Source organism: Pocillopora verrucosa, chromosome 5 (genome assembly GCF_036669915.1).
Source record: "Pocillopora verrucosa isolate sample1 chromosome 5, ASM3666991v2, whole genome shotgun sequence".
NCBI classification, from domain to species: Eukaryota; Metazoa; Cnidaria; class Anthozoa; order Scleractinia; family Pocilloporidae; genus Pocillopora; species Pocillopora verrucosa.
The window spans coordinates 10712031-10734770 of record NC_089316.1 but is presented as its reverse complement, the minus strand read 5'-3'; the positions used below and the strand labels follow the sequence as shown (position 1 = coordinate 10734770).

Here is a 22740-nt window from a genome sequence, read left to right as displayed (position 1 = left end):
CAAAAACTTGTCCATAAGCCTTTCAACCCTAGGGGTGACCAGCATTAAATTTCTCCCTACAATATCAACCCTGAACCGCACGTTAAGGTCATGAGAATGAAGGAAATGATCACCACCAAAAGAAGCTTTTGATTGTTAGACAAACTCTCTTTGTCAGCACCTAAGGAAATGTATAAATAAAAGTATGTAGAATATGCATACTGATGTTAGAATGTAAAAGGTTAACTCATCCTTTCTCTTCTTATTGCGTCTTAAGAAATGAACAAGCAGTGTAAACCAAAATTATTGAATGAAACAGTGTTGAGAAATATTAAAGCATAGTCCATTGGTAAAATTTTGAAACATCATAAAGATCTTTAAAGCCAGAAACGTTCTGTCACAAATCATTTGACATTTTTCAGTCCAGATGGGAAACAAAAAGGCAAAGTATAGATGGCTCAGTTTTGTAAAGTCAGTGTGTTCGCAATTTATTTTTACACATGGCGTGGCATAGCGTGACATAACGTGACATGGCGATACTAGCTTCAAATGCAGAGTTACTATGCGGAAAGCCGTCGTAATGCTCTTCTTCTGCAAGTGACGTCACGTAAAAACCACTCAAGCAACCAGACAAACAGCATTAAGTTTGTTGACAATCGATAGTTGTTGACAGACAAGAACTGAGGGGAATGATATCCCGATCTTCGCCGCATTTAGTGATTGAATTCCATTTACAGATGATGATGTATACGATTGACATAAAATCAGTTTTTCTTCTCCATCTGTTAACCCATGATTTTCGTTCAGGAATTGTAGTGCGCCTCGATATTAATTGTTGCTTCAAGACAGCAATAGGCAGCTTACATGATTGCCCTCACGCCTCTGGGGCTGGCAGTCTTTTAATTTTTCCTACTGAGTCACAACTTCCTACCTACATTTTTATCTTACGTTTATTAAATTGGCTTATTAACCTAAATTAACCATAACCGTGCACTTGTCGATCATGATGAGCGTTAGTCAAGTTATATATCGCACTGTTCTTGATACAAATTTGAGCATTACCCGACGCATTTCAGAGGACGTGTTGGCCTAAAATTACGATATCAATTCCAAGCTTCACCTGACCATAACTAAACACTGTCTCTTTCAATTTGAAATTAAAAAGCAGCGGATGTAAATTAAGAACAGATGACTTGAAGAAATTCTCTTACTCGTCAAATGAAATCTCTCGCCTCGGACTTGTTCTTTAACGACCGGAAAACATCGCCGAAAGTCGAAGCCATTTTACTGATTTTACTTTAACTCATATCGAAAAAAACCGGCTTACAGGTCGATACAAGTCTTTGTGGATAATTTAAGTATGCTGGGCAAGAGATGCATGCTCTCAACTGTAATCATGGCTTACGTACCTGATAATCGAGGAATAATTCTTAAGGATTGGCCATCCGAGAAAGAAGAAGATTAACTACACAGTTGAAAATATGTGTTGCCTATCGATTGGCTTTTGTGTATTCAGTAGTTTACGTTACTCCTCTGATTCCAGTGTACCATGCCGTTTCCCTCGGTTGTTATTCTATCTAAATAGTTCATACAAATCTTACCGCCGATTAGTTACGTTGGAAAATGTAGAATGCCGGAATTCGGAACCGAAACCGGAATACTCGAAATACGCGGAACTCCCGGGATGACCGAAAAAATAGAAAATATTGAAATTAATTAATGATTTAAAATATAAACTTTAATAAATAAATAGTTAATTAATTAAATAAAAAATATGGTAAAAATAAAAATACAAGGGAAAAAGAGGACAACCAGTTCTTTATAAATAAAACAAAAGAGTGCAAAATTTCTCTCGATAAGATGAAGGGGACCATGCGACGTAACAAAAAAATAACTACCTAGGGCACTGTTCACTGGGATGCACGTAGTAGAATTACATGTAGCTCACAGTCTAAAAACTGATGCCGAAGATTACTTCAAGGTAAATAAACCAGAAGCGTGGTTAATTATTGACAGACCTCGAGCACTGTGGGTGCTAAGTGGAAAAGTGGACGTAAATACGATACGTACTTGGCGAGCGAACCCAAAGTGCGACCGCATTATTCCCTCTTTGAAGGAGGTTCTATTCTAAGTGGTTTGTGTAAGATAAAACAACTAAATTTATCTGGGGAAATTGACAGTCTAATGACGCACTTCCGTTCATTGCTCACTATGTTCTAACCCGCAGCCTTGCGACTCAATCAGTCTCGGTTCTCGCCTCAGGCGCATCACCAGCTCGCTCGATTTTTCAGTTCCCTCCCATCTCTCCCGTTTAATAATTTCTTGTATTGTAGCTTTCCTTGTCTTCATGTGTTGTAACTTTGTTACCTTCGCCAGGAGTTTATGATTGTATTTTTTTTAAATCAGGGTAGGCGGGTCTCGTTTAATTATTACTTGTCAATCGATAAACTGCCAGACTGTCACGCCAACACTGCTTGTTGTTTTATTGTCACGGACGTGTTTATTATTGTTTGGAAAGAAACCTTGAACCATGTCGTGTTCATTAACTTTATCAAGAATATAAATCTCCACGCGCCAGTAATTTTTAAGAGCAACGCCTCTTTCAAAGTTATCTCTAAAACTGCTAAAACTGTGTTTTATTAATAAGAAAGAAGTTTTTAAACGATTTAATCAGTTCGCGCAAAAACAAGGTGATGATATTTTAATATCCGGAGCATTTAACAAAAACCAAGCATTAAAACTTTTCGAGAAATCGGACTGTTGTGCTCATATCAAATAATTTCATAGTTTACAGATCGATCTGCGTGATCTGAAAACCAATGCACTTTTTAAAATATTACGAAACAATAAATCATCGTCTCTTGCCCGAAACCATACGTAAAATATTACTTCTCCGAGCCTTTCCCAAAGTTCTTGCCACATTCTATTAGAGAGAACGAGTCACCCTTCCAGTCTCCCAGCCACACCTGTAAGGTGCGAATCAAAGACGATCTGCTTTCCTCACATTTCTTCTGCAATATGAGCATCAAGTGCACCTTTCATTGTATTTTTGGTGAGTAAATTTTATTTTAATGATTATTGTGTATTTCGCATAGGACAAAACATGCCTGAGCCCCACACGGGTTGTCAGTAATGTCATGTAAGTCTTTTATATCAGCAGCATAGACGCTTTCTTCTTTCTTCTTCCGTTGTTCCCCTTCATAGCAAACCGCTCATCTCTCGAAATTTGGAACTTGTTAAAAGGCTCTTTTATTTGGTAGAACTCAGATCCATTAAAAACAGCTAGAACAAGCTCAGTTTCCTGTTCATCTTCAATTAATTCTCTAACAGCCTTGGCAAAAGCTGTCTCGCCTAATTCTTTTTCTCCCGTTTTGTGTCTCAAGCGACGGTTGGTGTTTTCAGAATCGTTTGTGTAAAATTTATCTGGTCGGTACCCAAGACCTGCCTTTGTCCGGACAGATGCGATCATGGACTCCTTCATTATCCGGGCTCGATGAAGCATCCAATTACGGAAACTCGATGTCCCACACTCTTTTTGTTCCCTTCTAGCTCACGGTTCCTGCAATGAAGCCAGAACAGCATGGAACATATCTTCGCTGGTGGCATCCGGAAAACCCATCTCGTGAACTGCTCCTTCTTGCTTTCCAAAACTGTACTCGATATATTGTTGTGCTCCTTTACGCCGAGAGATACAAGCTTAGCCTCGATGTTTTTTACGGAAATAGAAAAAGCAACGAAGATGAGTGGCACTAGGAAAACTATCAGACAGAGCATCTGACAGTGCACTTTCTCCATCGGTAACAAACACTAGCAACGGCTCAAGCTGGGTGGCAAGGCATTTCAAATTCTGAAAAAACTGTGCATGAGTACCTTTGGTTTTGCTGTGGTGGATGAAAATTAGTCCGACGAACACTGGACATTTATTACTTTTTCTACTACTACTGATGGTTATTACTATTTCTAGTATGTGCATCACCATGAACAGTGCCGATAAGTGGTTATTTATTTAACGTCACGGGATCCTCAGAGAAAATTTTTGTATTTAATTATCTAATTAAGTTATGAATTTACCATCAATTAATTAATTATAAATTAATTATTCATTTTCATTATATTCTTATTTATTTATTTATCAATTTATTATGTTTTTAAATTTATCATTTTTCAGTCATTTCAAGAATTCCAGATATTCCGAGAAGTCCGGTTCTGGTTTTGAACTCCAGCATTCCTTATTTTCCAACCTAACCGCCGATGAAATGGTCATAAAGGCTTTTGCCAGTTTTGTGGTCGTCCGACAATATCAGCTGCCAATACTGATATGTTTGATTTAAAACTTGTTTTTGTTCCAAGGTAGAAGTGGAATGAGGAACGGTTTGATGTCCGCATAGGATAAAATATGGACTGGACCATTGGACCCTTGGACTATTTTTTGCACCATTTTTTGGACCGTTTTATCGGGAGGAGGCAGACCGTTTGTACTTAGGGGAGGGGTGGGATGCAATCTAACCGTACTCAGGGAGGGGTGGTAGGCAGGACATACTATTAGTACGCAAGGAGAGGTGAGTGGTTGTTGTTTTAGTAAATGCTACTGATTACTGGAGTTTTCACTGGATCATACAAATTATTTTGAGCGCTTTTTCGACTGACTATATTTATGTCAAAATTTTGCGCTGGGCCGAAGAGTTTCTTTATTTTTCTGTCATGCAAATGCGAAACTAGCACCTGAACACTGGACTATATTTGTTATTAAAAATATCGCCAATTCCCGTTTTTGATCCTCCACTGTTGAGTCATGCGTGTGCCTTTTAAGGTGACTTGAGCCAGTGCTTGATGATAGCCACAAGTTATCACGAATCATCCATCAGTTGCTGTCGAAGCGTGTCATGTCGTATATTTTCTTAAGGGAGTGAAAGTGTGTTAAAAGCAATGATTATTAATAATGATAATTTCAATTCTGTATTCAAGACAACTTTGGCCTGAAGACATTGATTCCGCACCGACCAATAATTTCTGAGACGCAAATTATATACTCCGCTTTCATCACAGCGAAAATACTACAAAGGTTTTTAAGGACATTTGGAGTGTTTCGCAGAACTAGGTTGGTGGAAAAAGCCTCTTCTCAATGATTTTCCCTTTACTACCATTTTGCATTTGATGCTAAAGGTAATCACGGAAACAAGATCTTGGATCATAAAAAGTGATATAGCACTCATAAAGTACACAGAGACACAAGACAACATAGCAGAGTGCGGGCTGCTTCATCTTTCTGTTAATAAAAACAAACAAAATAATAAACGGACAAAAAATATTTGGAAAAATTACTTGGAGGGATGTATCAAATCTTTTCTTAGAAAAAAGGTCTGAGGTAAACGCTTGATGAAATCTTCGTAATTTGAGCAACACTTGAAATTGGAAATAGTTGTGTATATAAACTAAAAACGGTTGTAAAACAACAGTAAATTGTAATTGTGCTCTCTTTTCCAGTAATCCTTTAATCAAATTCGTGCCAAAATCGGTGAAAAAATCTTATGTACAGTTGATAAGTATTTCCTTATTTGCGAGCAAAACCTATTGTAGCCAGTCAGGTACGTAATCAGTTGTGTGTAGTATCGATTACATGAGTCAAGCAACAAGAGGTGAACCCCTTGAGTGTCCATTTAAGATTTCCAATCTTTTGAAAAATAAAAAGCCATTAAATACGGTTAAAACTGCATATGTTTATGAATATTCTTAGAAATCTCCTTCCTAGCGCGTAGGGCGCTTTACATACAATGCCAGCCGTAGTTTACCGAGTAAAAGAGACTGTGCGTTCTCAGTAATGTGTGATAAGCTGACAGAAAAGCTCTTCTAGTTGAGTTTCCATTCTGTCCGGCTTGCTTCATTCCAACTGGTAATTGAACCTAAAAAAAGAAAAAAAAATAACCACAAGTTACAACAATGACATCATTGCAGGATAACATTAAGGTTAATTACTGTAAATAGAGTAAGAGAGAAGGTAAGTTTTTTTTAGTATCAACATGACTGACTTTGAGTTTTAATGACTTGATCTACAGGTTAGTGTGGAATGGGCGAGAAATTTAATAAGCTACAAATAATTATCAGTATGCTTTATCATTTTAAAGGACATACAGCGGATCAATATCAGTATCTGGGCAACTGCCCACCTACCCCTCCCCTAACCCAACATTAACCTTAACTTGTTGTCAATTGACTGTTGTGGAGTTAGGGGAGGGGTAGGTGGGCAGTTGCCCAGATACTGATATTGATCCCATATAGCTATGCTACCTGACTAATAACTGTAATGGGACTGACTGAAGTCCGATTCGTTCCGTAATCATACGAGTGATTAACGAAATCGGACGACCGCGAGGCGGGAGTCCGATTTGTTAACCTCGAGTATGATTACAGACAGAATTGAACGACATGAAGTCCTGTTACCAATTAATAAAAATTATGACAAAACCAAGACATCGATTTACCTCGATGAAATGCTTGACAAAAGCGCGCGCACACGATGCGTTCGGTCCACTTACACAAGCATGACGTCTTAACCGTCCCTTTAACTGTCCTATTACACTGTCCAATCATAAGCATGACGTGTACCCTATCCTATCAGTGCTCAAATCGGGCTGGTGAGATATATGCAAGCTTGCCTCTTATTAGTAAAGAGATGGCACTTACGAGTAAATTATACCGCATAATTCTACCTTCCTCTTATTGCCAGTGGACAACTATTTGTACCCTATGCGTTATGGTATTTGGTTTCAACTTAATATTATTTCAGTTCTCTTTCATCCTTAAATGCCACCAATCATAACCGAGCATATAAATCAGTTTCTAACCTTTGTTTTCTGCAACTTCTCTGGCTCTTGGTAATTCCACTTGAACGAATTTCATTCGGGTTCCTGACAATCCAATGGCAACAAGATGATTACTGAGGCAGGCACCTAAGCTGAACGGTTGCTCCCCAATGTCTAGCATGCTGAGCTGTTCGCCTGACCTCACATTGAGCAAACGAAGGAAATTGTCACTTGTGCAGCTAATAAGAATATCGCCGTTATCAACGAACTTACAGCCGACAATGTCGTCATGATCTTCAATGAAGGTGTGGCATGATTTTCCAGTTTTTGTGTCAAGAATGTGCAGTCCATAGCCTGAATCTAGCGATCCCCACGTAATGAGAAACTCTTCGCCAGGAGAGAAGATAAAATAAGGATCGAAAGGAGAATCCTCGCACCTCTCTGAATGTCTGCACCAAATGGGTACTCCACAGTTATTTTCGCTCAAGCTGAATCTTATTTTTTCCTTATGTACAACATCAAATATTTCCTCAACGAAACATAATAGGATTTGGCTACGAAGATTGACTAAAACAGAATGTATTTTGTCGTTAGGACTCACAGTCGTCTTCATTGATGAAACAAACTCTCCGGTAACTGCGTTGAATATGTCTACATCGAGCATTCGAAATAACTGACAGGCAATAAAGGTAAATGAGCCAAGACAATGGGAATCGCTGAAACGTGTTGAGTCACCCGCCCATAAAGAATCATCCACAGCATTCTCTTCATTAGATGAAACATCGCCGACTTCAGGTGAGAAATGGCTAATTTCAGTCTCTAATGCAACATTTGGTGTCAATGATTCATCTTCATCCTTGCTTAATCGAGACCACTCCAAGCCCCACAATTCCTCTGATGTTATGATGCGGCGGTGTCTTTGACAAGCTATCGCCTCACTCGATAAAAAAGGTAGTTTCTCTACACCACGCAGTTTGGTAAGAGGTTTAATACATTCCAGGAGATCAAAACTCCACAGTTGTGGAGTATCTTGGCCAACAGACAGGATAATACCTGACTTGGTAGGTAAAAGAGACACACATCCACAGGTGAAAGTTTTTTTCGTTAAAATTTCTTTACTCGACATTCTTACAACAGTCACTAGTACCTCGCTAGCATTGTAATCATCATCACTTGAGCTAATAGAATATATAGCGTCTCCCTCCACAGACATTACAATTTCTCTGACCTTCATTTTGGCGGAGGTGGAATTGGTTGCACTTAGAACATCGACATTGACTGCGACGATGTAGTTAAAGGATGGACCACCCGTCAATACTGTTGTACTGTCCAGCTTCTTGAAGAATCCTGCAGAGAAGCATGGAAAAACACCACGTATATCATCAACCCAGTTGGAAAAGTAGTCGAGTACCGAATTTCCTGACTGAATTGGCCACAAGAGAATTTTACCTGATGAACAAAGGGCAGCAAGATTTGTCAAATCGCAAAATGTGAATTTCCGGTGATGATCAAACGTCCAGCCGTAATTATTCATTCCAACATGTTCTATCTCACATGGAAGGTGGCCACAACAAAGAACCTCGCCATCTGGGCTGAAATGCATTAATCCACAAGCCTTGCTAATGCACTTGAGAAAAACAGGTGCATTCCATCTACCTATTTGCTGCAAGTAGATAGAACCTGTTAAGTCGGCAAAAGCGATTTTTGAGCCATCTTCGGAAATCGTAAAAGCTGAAATGGTTTCTTCACACGTAAAACGGTTCAGTTCTGTCCCATCCTCCATACTCCACAAAGATAGTTGTTTAGGATTATCAAAACGGTCGGTTAACATTGCTTTCTTATCCTTGGGGAATACGCAGTGAGCGAATTTGCACTCACTGTCGATGAAAAGCTCTACACAGTCTCCACTCAAATTGTAAACGTTCCTGAGGTTCCCCGGTAGGACGTATTTTCCATTTGGATGAAAGATCACAGAGTTGTAAAAAGTCAAGACGTAACCACCAATTGGACGATAAGCACCCAAATCACTAAACACGCCATAAGGATGAACCCCCACATATTGTCTTGTGATAAAAGAAGGTCTTTTCCATTGGATGTTCCCTGTTTTAAGAGACCACAAATGGACTGTTCCATCACGGCATTCACAGACCATGAAGTTCATGTCAGCTGAAACATCAAAACATGCCACCCGATGAGAATCGGAAAAACGAGCTTTAACAGCACCATTTCCTTCTCCTGTGTGCACGTACTTAAGGTATGACACATGAGAAAGATCATTGTCAAGGATCGACGCGGCTATGGAAGACAGTTCAGGTAGGCCTTCGTTGATCAAACTTTGAAAAAACAGCAGAGGATGGTCCCTTAAAAGAAAAGAATGCTTTCTAAGAACATCCTGAAGAAGGTCCAAGTTGGAACAAACTTCTTCATGTGGCAGAGCGAGTTGAACGCGTTTTTGCACATTGTAGAGATCCTCCGAGGGGCAATTGCTATTCACACAAAGTTTAGCGTAAACGAGTTTCAAATCTGTTACGAAAGCTTCGATAAGACCGTCAACCCCAGTAGTTACTGGGTCTCTGATAAATGAATCCACTTCAATCATGTGCTTGACACCATGCTGTAATGCGTATGTTTCAGTGTCACTGAAAGTGCAATTGTGAATGCTCCTTCTCTTTACGTTTTCAAGCTCAATCTTACATAGGTTGAAGAGAATTTCGTGTCCTTTCTTTTCATCTAGGATAAACTCATGGTCACCATAGACAGAAGAGCCAGACAACCAGTCTTTCACCGACTTGTGGAAAAAGTGAAGACGATCATTGCGTAAAGGCAAAAGTGTAGAGATACAAGCGATCGCCTTCGTTATTGTACGGTGAGCAGTGAAGGATTTTCCATCCGAATCGAACATATTCGAAACGAAAGCTATAGGCAATGGTTCACGAGAGGCTGTCAAGGCAGAAAGAAAGCGAAATACCTGCTCTTCTTCTATCTTTAACTCTTCACAAAGTTCCTTTTCTAACCGTTTAAAATGACATAGATAAACAGATGAAATTCCCAGCGGCAAGGTTCCTTCCAGGTGCTCAAGTGTGAGAAACAGCACATTCTTTTGGATAAAATCAATGAGATAATAAGCATAAAGGAATACACCCTCGGATTTTTTAACCAGATTCTCCAAAATAGAGCTCTTCTCTGTTTCCTTCATTTGATGGCTCAGACGCATCTCAAGAAACAGCTTAATGTCCCTTATGTTCTCCTCTTTGTTTTCCTCGAGTATAATGGGCTTTAAACGCTTAAGGCTGTCAGCAATGTTTATCTCTGGTCGCGTCGTCACTAAAAGTCGAATCCATTCTGGAAGCTTACAAAACTGGTTGGCAACCACGTTGAGAAGGTCATTGCGCCCCTTGTATTCACTTTCATCCAGGCCATCGACCACCATCAAGAGGCTTTCGCCAGGATTGCTAACTTTAGTTAGAGGCTCCATGAAAAGCAAAGTAAACAACTCTTCAACACCCATGCTATTGAGTTCCAACCCCAGATTCCTTGATAGCTGTTCCACGAGAGCTCTCTTGTATTCTGGTAGGGTTCGAGACAAGTGAATAGCCAAGGACTGAAGCATAAGTTGAGGTTTGCTATACCGTGCATTGTTATGCTGACAGAAGTGGCTTCCCGACAAACGTCCTGCTTCTTGAATTCTTTTGCAAATGATAGCAGAAATAACTGACTTTCCCATTCCTGCATTTCCACTAATGACCATTACACGGTTTGGGGAGTTCCGGTCATTCAGCCAGTCTTCGACTTTTTTGAAGATCCACTCCCGTGTACCTTCTTGGAATCTTTTCACGTGATGCTCGATGTCTCCTTTAAACTCCGCTTGCATCAGATTCTTGAGAATTTTATCCGATCTTTCTCTCTCTTGTTTTTTCTTCAACTGCTCGATCTCGCGCTTGACTTCTTGAAAATCTGTTTTCAGTGTTTCATGTTGTTCTTGAACAACTTCCCGAGTTGTAGCTTGGTTTTCTGCTAGTTCTTCTAGTTTTGACTTGTTTTCCTCAAGAACTTTGCCACAATCGTGTTGGGCCTGCAGCACCTTAGAAACAATTTCCCGGGTTTCGGTCTGGTTACGTCTGATGTCTCTTAGCTGTGATTTGATATCCTCATCACTGCTAGCCCAATCGAGAAGTGCATTAATATAGTCTTCCTCCCCGAAGTGTTCATCTTTCAATCTATCTATCTCCGCTTTATCCAGTCCAAGAGCAACGAGAACAGAACTTATCTCCTGCCAAAGATTGTTAAAAGTTGACTCGTCAACACTAGTGGTTGTGACATGGCCATACAACTCATTGCGATAAAACTTGATGCGAGCAAGGTTTGCTTCAAAGGAGTTATCACTCGCGTGTGGCTTAGAATGCCATCCTGAGGATGGACAAGATAGGCCACAAATGTTGGTAAGAAGGATGAACAACAATGTGATGTCAAATGATTTGGAGTCTGGAGCAACCCCAGACGGTGGGAACAGTATGTCCCATTGTCGCTTTTTTAGGATTCTTCCTCGCAAGAGAGAATGGAGAGTTTTACGGTGAGAATAGAGATCAGTAACAAGGTTTGCAGGGGCGTGATAATGATCAAAAACGTTCCTTAGAACCGTTGTTCCGCCATCAATAAGAAGTCTGCTGAGTTTGGCGCCATTTGTCTTCTCCACAGAGCTTGCCAGTGGTGTGGATGTAGAAGTCGCCATTACTGGTACAGATGCTATTTTCAATCCTAAATTGATACGGAACCCAGATAAAAACAAGTTAAACACTACCTCGAATGAAAATGGTTGCCTAAACGCTACCTCGACTGGAAATAGTTGAAAAAAAAAATTTAGGAGAATGATTTAACTCTAAATGAGCAAAAGATTTCAAAGATTAAAATCATGTTTATTAGTACAGGTAATCACATGATTTCGAGTGCAATTTTGAATAAATAGGCACGCGTAAATCTTTTCAAAGACTAACAAAATTGACAAATTGCACGATCCCGTAGGGCGAGTGCAACTTGTGGTCTCTGAAAAAGTTAATGAGTGCTTATTTATTCCAAATTGCACGAGAAAAATCATGTGATTATGTATTAATAATATTCGTGAAAAAATACGAGATAGCTTATCATAACTATGCAGAAGCAAAGCGCGCGCATCAAGTGCAAAAATAATTTATTGAAATCTGCAAGTGACATGGTGTGTTTGGTCAAAACAACTACGTACGCTCAAAACAATATTATAAAAGGATATTTTCACATCTTTAAGGCGCAAAGTTCGAAGTCCGGTTGAACAGTTCAAGGATTGTTGAGTCTATGTCCGAATCCATTTCGATGAATGGAATCGTCGTTTCCGAGGTTTAACCATGTTTGTTTTTAATTTCGGTGTAGAATCGCTCGAGTAAAGTGTTAAGCTGGGTCGGCTCGTAATTTTTTCTTTTCTTGGCAATTCCCTTCTCTTAACACCACTTTTTCCAAACCGACAACCAAAAAGCAGTGCTTTTTACAGTGATTTCGTTGTTAGAGCTGTTTTCTAGCTGCTCTATTGTTGTTCGACGGCGAAAGAAAACCTACTTAAAACGCCGGCCATTGTGTCGCTCGCAAATTTTCAACGTATCCAAATGTTGCGACATCCAAGGCTCGCATTTGATCGGCTATCTGTGGAGTTTCTTTGATATTTGACCAATAAGAATGTCTGGTTTGCTACTTCTTTGCACGGAATTAACCCTCTTCTGAATTACCTGAAAACTGCATTTATCTTAACCAATCAGAACTGAGTAATTTTTTCATGTATGTCATTGGTAGCCATAGACATTCGTTATACTTCTGTGTGCTTGTTAATAGCTATTATAACATAGCTAGCAAAGCCGCGCAATCAAATTCAGTATACGTAAGCGTGCTCAAAATCCCGATAGTGCACGCTGATAGCGTGAGCAAATCGCTTCGCCAGAAATGTTTTTTCGCGCGAGCGGCCATTGTTAGCGCGGGGAAAAATAATATATTTACACTTCTTTCGTGCTCTCCAAACTTCGATGTGCTCCATAATTCGATAGTGCACGCTAAAGCATGAATCAATTGTTAATTTATATTTACAGAGAGCTTCCTTTGAGCTGGATTGATTTAAAAATGGTCTTGCTTCGACTTTATAATTTTCTTCCTAAATATAGCTTTAAATCAGCAATTAACCTCGGAGTATGTCATCTCTTGTCTTACTTCAGATATCTGGCTCTTTCTGCTCACATCGATCCGTCAGAATAAAATAACACATTGATTATTCCTAAACGATAGCAGCGCCGGTTCTATTGCGTACGTTGAAGAGGGATGGTAAACGCGTCCTTTTGACCAGTAACAGTAGAGGTACGATATAACGCAGAAAACTATGAGATCAATACCATGATATCAATATTAGCGCGAGGGATACACCGAATTCAGATAAGAATGTTCACGATCACGAATGAATAGCCATAACGAAGCCACGAATAGGTAAATGGCTAAGTCGCTCTCGTTTGGAGAGGAATAGGAATGAAAGTATAACTGTGTTTTAACGACGCGGTAAAACGAGAGAAAAACACTGTTTTCTTCAAATTTAAATATCAAACAATCTTTGAACAGGATAATTTTCCAAAAATATCGCAATATCAAAACAAGTGTCATTAGTTTGACTTGAAAGCCTGATAGCTTTTGCTATATTTTTTGCTGTTATGTACAACAGCTACTTTTTAAAAATCATCAGGTACCTACGAAAAAATGCAGACACATTTTGACAAGAATTCTGCGGAAAACTATTTCATGCAGGTTCGAGAATTCTCCCTTACTCTCAATGTCTGAAAAGTAAGAAGAAGGCAGCCATATTCGGTACAAGCGATAAAGCAGCGAGAAAGAGTTACGAACTAGCGAGGTTTTCTTCCCTGGCCCTTTGTTGTCGTCTTTGATCTCGCTACCGTGTTACAGCCTGCTCACAAGTTAAGAACCAATTTGACGCTTCGGTCAAAAGATCGAACTTAAAGGCCAATAACCTTTCAAATTTCACTTCGAAGTAAGAAATAATTAACTTCAACCAGCGATCGCATTGAAAGTTTAGGATGAAGTTTAAAGCAAGCTTTTCTTCTCCCTGAACGGACAGAGAACTCTTTATCTCAATGGTCATGTTATTTCCCACCATGAAACAGAGACTTTGAATAAACGATAAAATATATTGCCGCAAAATGAATTTTGAATAATTTTCCTTGACGTGGGAAGAAAATCAAACAATGTTTCGCCAAATTTCTTCCCGTGTGAAATTCTGCTTTATGTCATGGCAAGTTTTACATTGTAAAGAATAACACACTCGGTCCACTAATGCTCACCAAGATTAATTTCTTAATAACGATAAGTCATGCTAGTCAGTTCACAAAAAATATCTTAAAAGAAAGGTTGGAGATAAAAGTCTCTTTGTCTTATTTTTTGCTTGGGTTTGGATCGGTCTTTTGTAGCGAATTCTGAAGAAAACTCCGGCTCTATGCGAACAATTCGCTCGCCATACGAAAAATTTTTACACATACTATTCGATAATGTCAAACTGATTGATCTATACGACTGCACAAAAGAGAGAAGCCTGATTAAAAATTTAACCACTTGTATCGCTGTCTCGCCTAAGAGGCAGGGTTTGTGATGCGCATGTAAATGTGAAGCATTTTCAACTCAACGTGAAATAAATAGAGAAATGATTGGACAAAACAACAATGGGCGAGAATTTAGTTTAAAACGTTTATGTATTCTCAAATCCTTCCTTACCGCATTAAAGAAATAAAACATGCTGAATGTTGTAAATGCTAAGGAACGCTCGACAAATGCATCATTTGAGAGAATTACAATTCTCGGAAACAAACATTAGCAATCATTCTTACCTTTACATTACTCTCTCCAGTACTGAACGTGTACTTAACTGTATATACTCAACGCCGGTAGCTGGTTTTTACACAGCTTAAGAATAGTTACTCTTTAGTTCGACTCCGTTGCCAACAGCAATTTCAGAGTCGTGGGAAGTAGTTTTTATTTGCATAATTTGATCCAGCTAAATTGAACAGAGATGATTGATAGTTCGGTTTCACGCCAAGAGACTAATGCCTGGGGCATGATTTAATTACCTTTGCATTCAAAATGTTGGCGCAAAGTCTGCAGTAACATTTTACGTTGATAAAAGCATGAAATACATAACAATAAATGTGCACGGTAAGACTAAATTACGAACTTCATTCGTTGGGTGACTGAAGAGAAATTTACCGCAGAAAGAATTTCATTATCACTTCTTAAGCGCTAATACAGGGTTTGAAGTTATTCGGCATTCATTGAATTGAAACAGGAACTTGAACAGGCTACAAAGTCCAATTTTGATGATATTACTTTCATATAAATTCTCATGATAGGAGCATCAATATAATCTATTTTGCTGGGAGATGGGAAATAATTGCACCTGATTTGTACATCATGTTAGCGAATGAATTAACAGTAGTATTTTATCACAACCAGACGCATCAATATTTCAGAAATGTTAGGAAATAGCTTTAAAATCTGTGCTCTCCATTCTATATCAGAGTGGCCTATTCATTAAAAGTACGGCATGCTCATTCTTCACAACATAATTGTCCACTGGAATATCAAAATTGTGTTTGGAAATTGGCGTAGAAGTTAATGACCGAGAACAGTTTCGAGAAAGATCGCATGATTGATCTACGATTCCTTTCCATGGAGCTTCTATTCATTTGAACGACCTCCAGCTTACGCTGTATGCATTTTCAATATTAAAAGCTTCACGCAGACTCTAACCTTTTTTCCTCAACACTCTCAAATAAGTGTGTGGGATAGGGATGTTTCGTCAATGCTACGCGATTGATTATCTTACAAACGAAACCGCGCATTCGCGCATTGAGAGCAGGAGTATTTGCGCCCTGAAAAAAAAATTAATAGGAATTCTGATATTACCGTTGTTCGCCGATAGATATTTTTATAGTTTGTCTCAACCTCCTCTTCAATCATCAGTGCTCAGCTTTTCGATCAGCTTAAAATATTGAAAACAAGACACGACGTGCTCTTTATTTGTCTTGTAAAAATGTGCATAGCAGCAATTTGTATAAATAACTGACTTCAGCTCATTTTTACGCCAATGCACACCAGAGAAAAACAAAAGATTAGTCTGCTGCGGTTAACCGCAAGACTTCTAAAGGATGTGTGTCTTTGTTTAGTATGTCAGGGGGGAGGGGGAAGGGTTTGGGGGGAGATTGGGGTGGAGAGACACATGAACAGAGGAGTTGATGCCCTCTAAAGATTGCGAAGCGTTGAAGACTTTTGTTCACACCGGTCACCAGCCATAACTGTAACCATAGTGCGTCAAGGAAAGTAAAGGTTGCAAGAAAACCTGTACGTCTCCATATTCCTAAGCCATGCAAGAAGCAAAAAGGTTCCATTACAGTGCATGGGATACTTTTTTCTCCCATCTGCCGGCGTTCTATAATGCAATGTCTAGACCATACCATTGCAAGACACTTTCGTTACACTGAATTCGAAAGACAATCATACTTCGAGTGTGAATGAAAAATTAAGGTTAATAAAAAGAAAACAAGTCACATTTGCTAATTCACGCGCTTAATTGCCCTCAAACTTTTAGCCTAACACAAAAACATCAAAGCAAAAATGAAGCCCCGCTGCTGCATTTTCACTTCTGCGTCGCTTTAGATGTTTGATTTTCTCAGCTCAACTTGTGGCAGGCGAAGGCGAAGGTTTCTATTTTACAACGAAAAAGTTCTCGGATTTCTTTAGTACAATCTAAACTAAAATCCTACAAACAAAAACGAAAAAAATGCAAACCGAGCAAATGTATCAAGTCTCGAATGCTGGATTCTTCAGGTGAAGAAGGCGTCGGGGAAAAATTTCACAGCCGCCACTGATATTTTTTATGTTTTTCTTTACGGTTTGACCTGTCACCGCTTAAGGCGATATTTTCATCTGAGGTTGACTGTCTGCTCAGATAAGATTTTTTTCACACAGCTTTCTTAATCAGTAATAGTTACCATGTAAAAGAACTCTCGACTCCATGGTTATGGTGACCTCAGGAATTACATGGTTTGATGTTTTCAATTCTGGCGCTTTTTTGCGCCAAATCTTATTGAAAATGCGGGAGTGTATGACAGTTTGGTTCCACACCGCTGCTGCCTTTAAATATGCGCAGACGTTTGACCGCTTTGCTCCCGCTAGTGTCCAACTAGGCGAACAAACCGCTGTATCTGGGCTTTAAAATATCGAAATCGTCCATATCATTGTACTGATCGACGTACAGTCAATAGTGTTCGGTGGATTGGTAATTTAGAGTTAGTTCAAAATTATGCGTGACGATTCTTGAGAGCAGCAAAAATTCTCTGATCTTCTTCCGTTCACTTCCATTTAGTCTTGGTCAGTAAGCCTGCAAGTGATAAACACACATTTTAACTTCAAAGTGAATTGGTGCAGAGTTCCGAAATACATCTCGATAGTCTCAAAACATTGTTCATTAAAGGACGTTTGAATTTCAGCTTTGTTTTTCGAAGAACATAAATTAACAAAACCCGGCCTAAACTTATCCTTTCCCTTTCTATTGAGCAAGAAATGAACAAGCAATGTAAACTGTCAGTGGACTCTAAAATAATTACAATAAAAAAGATAAATCCATTGATTCAACTAAGCTAAGAAAATTATTGAATAAAACAGTCTGAATAAGTAAGGGCTAATAAAATCAACTATCTTATTTAATTATGATTTGTACCGTCATTATTAACTGTATATATATAGTGAATAACAACAGACTAAAAGCGAACGCCTGTAGATCCATTACTGTTATACCTTCACGTTCTGATTCTTTTCTTCTTGGTAGCTCCACATGGATAAATTTCAATCTACCCAACAACAAACCAACGGCTACAAGATCCTCACGTGCGGAGGCCCCCAAACTGAACGGCCTTTCCTCTATGTCGAGTATGCAGAGCAGGCCACCGGTTCTTATTTGAAACAATCGAAGGAAGTTGTCGCTAGTGCAGCAAAGCAAAGACTCACCGTCACAAGCAAATTTGCAATCAACAATGTCATCGTGGTTTTTAAGCAGATTGTGCCTCGTTTCACCGCATCTGGCATCAAGGATATGTAATCCATAACCTGCATTGAGGGAATCCCAAGTCACAACAAACTCTTCTTTGGGCGATAAAATTAACCTGGGCGAAAAAGATTCTCCATGATACTTTTTACTCTTCCTTTCCCACAAATTTTTGTGGGAGTTTTTCTTTCTCCACCATAATGTCAACTCTTCTATGGCAAGAAGGCCATCGACTGTTTCCTCGCAACTACAGACGAGAAATTCACCCCGAACATTGCAGTAAACAAATTCAATTCTGGCGTCGTAAAAAACTTTTGTTTTCCAAGAATAGATAAACTCCTCACTGGTAACGTCGAAGATGTCTACTTCAAGCATCTTAAAGGCGATGGGGCTTAAAAGATGATAGCTCAGTTCCATCAGCGAAAAAACATATGAGTCTGGTGAATATGTTCCTTCAGATAACAGATTTTCAGATTGACAGGCTATGAGTTCAGGTGATATAAGAGAAAGTCTTTCATAGCCACTCAATTTGGGAAGAGGTCGAATACGTCCGGTCAATTTAAAATTCCACAGCTCTGGCACTCCATTCCCCATACTAATTACAACGCCTTTCTTCACAGGGAGAAGAAACGGAGACGAAAAAACGAAAGCCTTCGACGTTAAAATTTCTTGATTCGACAATCTTAAAACGGTCACTTCAGAAGAACTGTTATCCGAACAAAGGGAATACAGAGTATCTCCCTCAGGTGAAAGCATCACCTCATTGATTGCTGAGCTTTCAGAAGAACAATCTAGATGACTCACGTCTACCAACGCAACGTAGTTGAAAGATGGGCTACTGGCCAGTATCGAATTGTCTGATAACCTCGTGTAAAACCCTGCTCTTAAATCTGGAAAAACACGACTTACACTCTGCACCAGACAATTCCCTCTATTTTGCTGATAAAAATCATCAAAGTCCAAAGTGCTTGAATCAATGGGCCATAAAAAAAAATTGCCTTTCTGAAACAACGGCGGTGAGACGCCTGCTGAGGAAGAGAATAGATCTTCCTTTTGGAATGAACATGTTTGGTACTCATTCCCATAATTCCACACCCAGCTGTAGTTATTGCATCCAAACTGCTCGGACATGAAACCTAGATAACCACAGGCAAAGGTGTACTTAACATTGAAGGCGAGGTGGATCAGTCCACAAGGGGAATAATTGATCTTCCTCAAACATCGTTCTTGCCTTGTTTCCAAATCAATAATAAACACAGACCCAGGATTATCTGCAACTGCGACGAGTGATCCATCTTGGGAAATAGAAAAAGATGCAATGTTTTCTTGCAAAGATATGCACCATAGCTTCATGCCATCTTCCATGCTCCACAAGGAGAGTTTCTTTGGATCATCACCACAGTCAGTTAAAATTGTTCTTCTGTCTCCAGAAAACGCACAATTTGAAAAAACGCAATCGCTTTTTGGAAAACGCTCATATGATTCTCCATCGAGAGTATAAACATTTCGCAGGCATCCCGGTAGGACATATTTCCCACTTGCATCAAAAACTACTGAGCGATAAAAAGACAAACCATATTGTACCCCACGATATGCTCCTTCATCCTGTAATAGACTTTCCCAACGCGATGAGCTCTGAAATTCTTTCGCAGTTAGGGAAGATCGCTTCCATTCTTCATTCCCTGTCTGAAGAGACCAGAGATGAATTGTTCCGTCTCGGCATTCGCACACCATATAATCCATTCCAGGTGAAACATCGAAGCATGCTACGGTATATGAACAGTAAAATCGACCTTTCACTACTCCTTGTTCTTCGTCTTTGTCTAAGCATTTCATGTAAGAGGTATGAGGAAGCTTGTTTTCAAGGATTGTTGCTGCTCTAGGGGATAGCTCGGGGGAGCCTTCGTTGACCAGACTTTGAAACAAAGCTTGTGGGTGGTCCTTCAACAGATAGGAATGTTTTCGAAGGGTTTTTGACAGATGGCGTAACAGAGAATAAGTTCCCTCTTGCAGTGAAGCAACGTTGACGTTCCTTTGAACACTTTGGAGATCATCTGAAGGAACCACGCTGTTCACACAAAGTCTACAAAAAATGAGTTCTAAATCTATGACGTAGGAATTTACCAGGTGATCTACAATGTAGTTTGTTGAATGATCACCCAGTCCATCCAGCTCCGTCATATGCTGGACACCATGTTGCAATGCGTACTGTTCAGCGTCGTTGAACTGGGAATCAAGAAGCTTCTTGTCTTTAATTTTGTCAAGCTCAGCAGTGCAAAGGTCGAAGAGGATCTGATGCCCTTCCTTCTCGTCCACGATGAATTCATGTCGACCATACGACGACGTATTTGTTAACCAATCTTTCACAGACTTATGGATGAAGTGAACTCGATCGTGGCAGATTGGCAAAAGAGAAGAGATACAGGCGATTATTTTATTTACTTTTCGCCTGGCAGTGGAACAGTTCCCAGAAGGTTGTAGTGTTCTGGAGGCAAAGGCCAACGGCAGGGGCTCTCTAGAAGCGGTTAGGGCGCATAGGAAACGTAACACTTGTTCTTCTCCAATCTTTAACTCTTTGCAAAGTTCCTTTTCTAACCGTTTAAAATGATCGAGATAAACGGATGAAATACCCAAAGGCAATCTGCTCTCCACCTCCTCGAGAGTAATTGGCGAGGCATTCTCTTCGAGTACAGCACTAAGAAAATATGCAAACAGGAAAATACCTTCGGTCCTTTCAACCAGTTTGTCCAAGAGCACATTCTTACGTTCTTGCTCAAATTGGTTTCCCAGACGTAGTTCAAAGAAGCGCTTAATGTCGCTTAAGTTCTCTTCCTGTTTTTGGTTAAGGTGCATGGGTTGCAGATGCTTCAGGCTCTCCGTAATGTTTATTTCTGGTCGGGCTGTCACTAGAAATCGAATCCATTTTGGGAGCTTAAAAAAATGCTTACCAATGACATCGAGAAGCTCGTTGCGTCCTTGATATTCACTTTCGTCCAAGCCATCTATCACCATCAAGATGTTTCTTCCAGGATCTTTAACAGCATTAAGAGGCTCCTTCAAAAGCAGAGCAAAGAGCGCTTCGACACCCATGCTGTTGAGCGGTGCCCCCAGATTCCGTGATAGTTTTTCCACGAGAGCTTCCTTGTACTCGGGTAAGGTGTGAGTCAAATGACAGGCCAAGGATTGAAGCATCAGCTGCGGATTTCGATAGCACATGTTGTTGTGCTGACAGAAGTGGCTTCCTGACAGTCGACCAGCTTCTTGCATTCTCGTACACGCAACAGCGGAGATAACTGACTTTCCCATACCAGCATTACCACTGATGACCATTACTCGATTTTCGGAGCTTTTGTCGTCTAACCATTCATCAATCTTTTGGAAGATCCACTCACGGGTTCCTTCCTGGAATCTTTGCGCATGATATTCAATGTCCCCCCGGAAGTCAACCTTCGCTAGGTTTTTAAGGGCCTCAGCTTCCCAATGATCTTCTCTCTTCTTCTTTTCGTACTCAGCTACCTGTTTAAATTCTTCGATACCTACTTGCATTTCTTCAACAGCCTCAAGAGTTTTTACCTGGCATTGGGACAATTTCTCCAACCTAAACTTGGTATCCTCGAGTATTTTCTGGTCTTCTATTTGGTTTTGACGTAGATCTGCAACGTCTTCATGCATCTGTATCTGGAAATTCCGTATATCCCTCAGCTGTGACTTCGTATCTTCTTCACTTTCAGACCACTCACGTAACAAGTCAATACAGTCTTCCTCTCCACTATGTTCCGCTTCTAATCTATCTATTTCTACCTGGTCAAACCCAAGATCAACAAGGACTGCGCGAATTTCCTGCCACAGAGACAAAAACACTGACATTTCAACACCAGTGGTCGACACGTGGCCATACAGCTCATTGCGGAAAACCTTCACTCGAGCAAGATTAGCCACGAAAGAGGTGTCACCAACAGGTGGCATCGCGTGCCATCCTGAGGAGGGAGGGGTGAGGCCACACATGTTGGTCAAAAGGAGAAACAAAAGAGTGATATCAAATTCTTTGGAATCAGGTGGATCCCCACTGGGTGGGAAAAGTTGGTCCCACTGGGCTAAACGCAGAACCTTTTTCTTGAAAAGAGTGTGCAGTGTTGTGTGGTGAGAGCTGAGACCAGCAGCTAGTTTGCCGGGGGGGTGAAAGGTATCGAGCCATTTCCTCAAAACCGCTGTACCACCATCAATAAGAAGTCTGCAGAGCTTAGCTCCATTCGTCTTTTCCACAGAACTGGCAAGTGATGAAGGTGTGGCAGCTGCCATACCTGGTGCTTTAGGGCGTGGATTCTTTGGCGAAGCTTACTAGTCAGAATAAGACTCGGTCCTCAAAATCTCCACTGTGTTCCTCTTATGAAACAGTCCTTGTAAGAGGACCTTTATTGGATATTTGTAGTCAAATGATGTTCTAAAATAACCTGTACCTGTGTGAAAGTAATGAAAAGATGCTTCATAAATAAATAGATAACATGTTTAAAGATCTTAACATTGTCGCTCAAAAGCAAAGCCAAGAAGGCTAGTTTGCTTGCAAATTAAAGGATAATCATCATATCCTCTATTATGAAAGAAGGTCTGTAGTCATAAACACGACAATAGGGAAAATTCATACGATTGTCTATCACAGGTAATTTTTGGCCTTTTTTTTCTGAAACCAAAGAAGCTCTACGGATTGGTATCAAACTCATTTACTTTCAAGGGGGTTGTTCTCTAGCATAAAAAAGAGACTGGGTTTAGTACGTGCCTACTCTGCCGCTGTAAATGATTTTACATCTGCGAATTTGAAACAGCAATCTTAAACGTTTCATGTCGCTACTTTCATCT

General features: G+C 39.9%; 1 protein-coding gene across 1 annotated transcript; it reads right to left on the bottom strand.

Annotated features, from left to right (window-relative positions):
• Positions 1-7473: 7473 nt before the first annotated feature.
• Positions 7474-22185, bottom strand: LOC136280702 (uncharacterized; the record flags this gene model as incomplete). Its single annotated transcript, XM_066166361.1, has 2 exons — positions 17640-22185; positions 7474-11534 (listed from the first exon to the last, which is right to left on the bottom strand). Coding segments are annotated over exons 1-2 (8607 nt in total), but the record flags the coding sequence as incomplete, so codon positions are not given.
• Between the last annotated feature and the right edge of the window lie 555 nt (positions 22186-22740).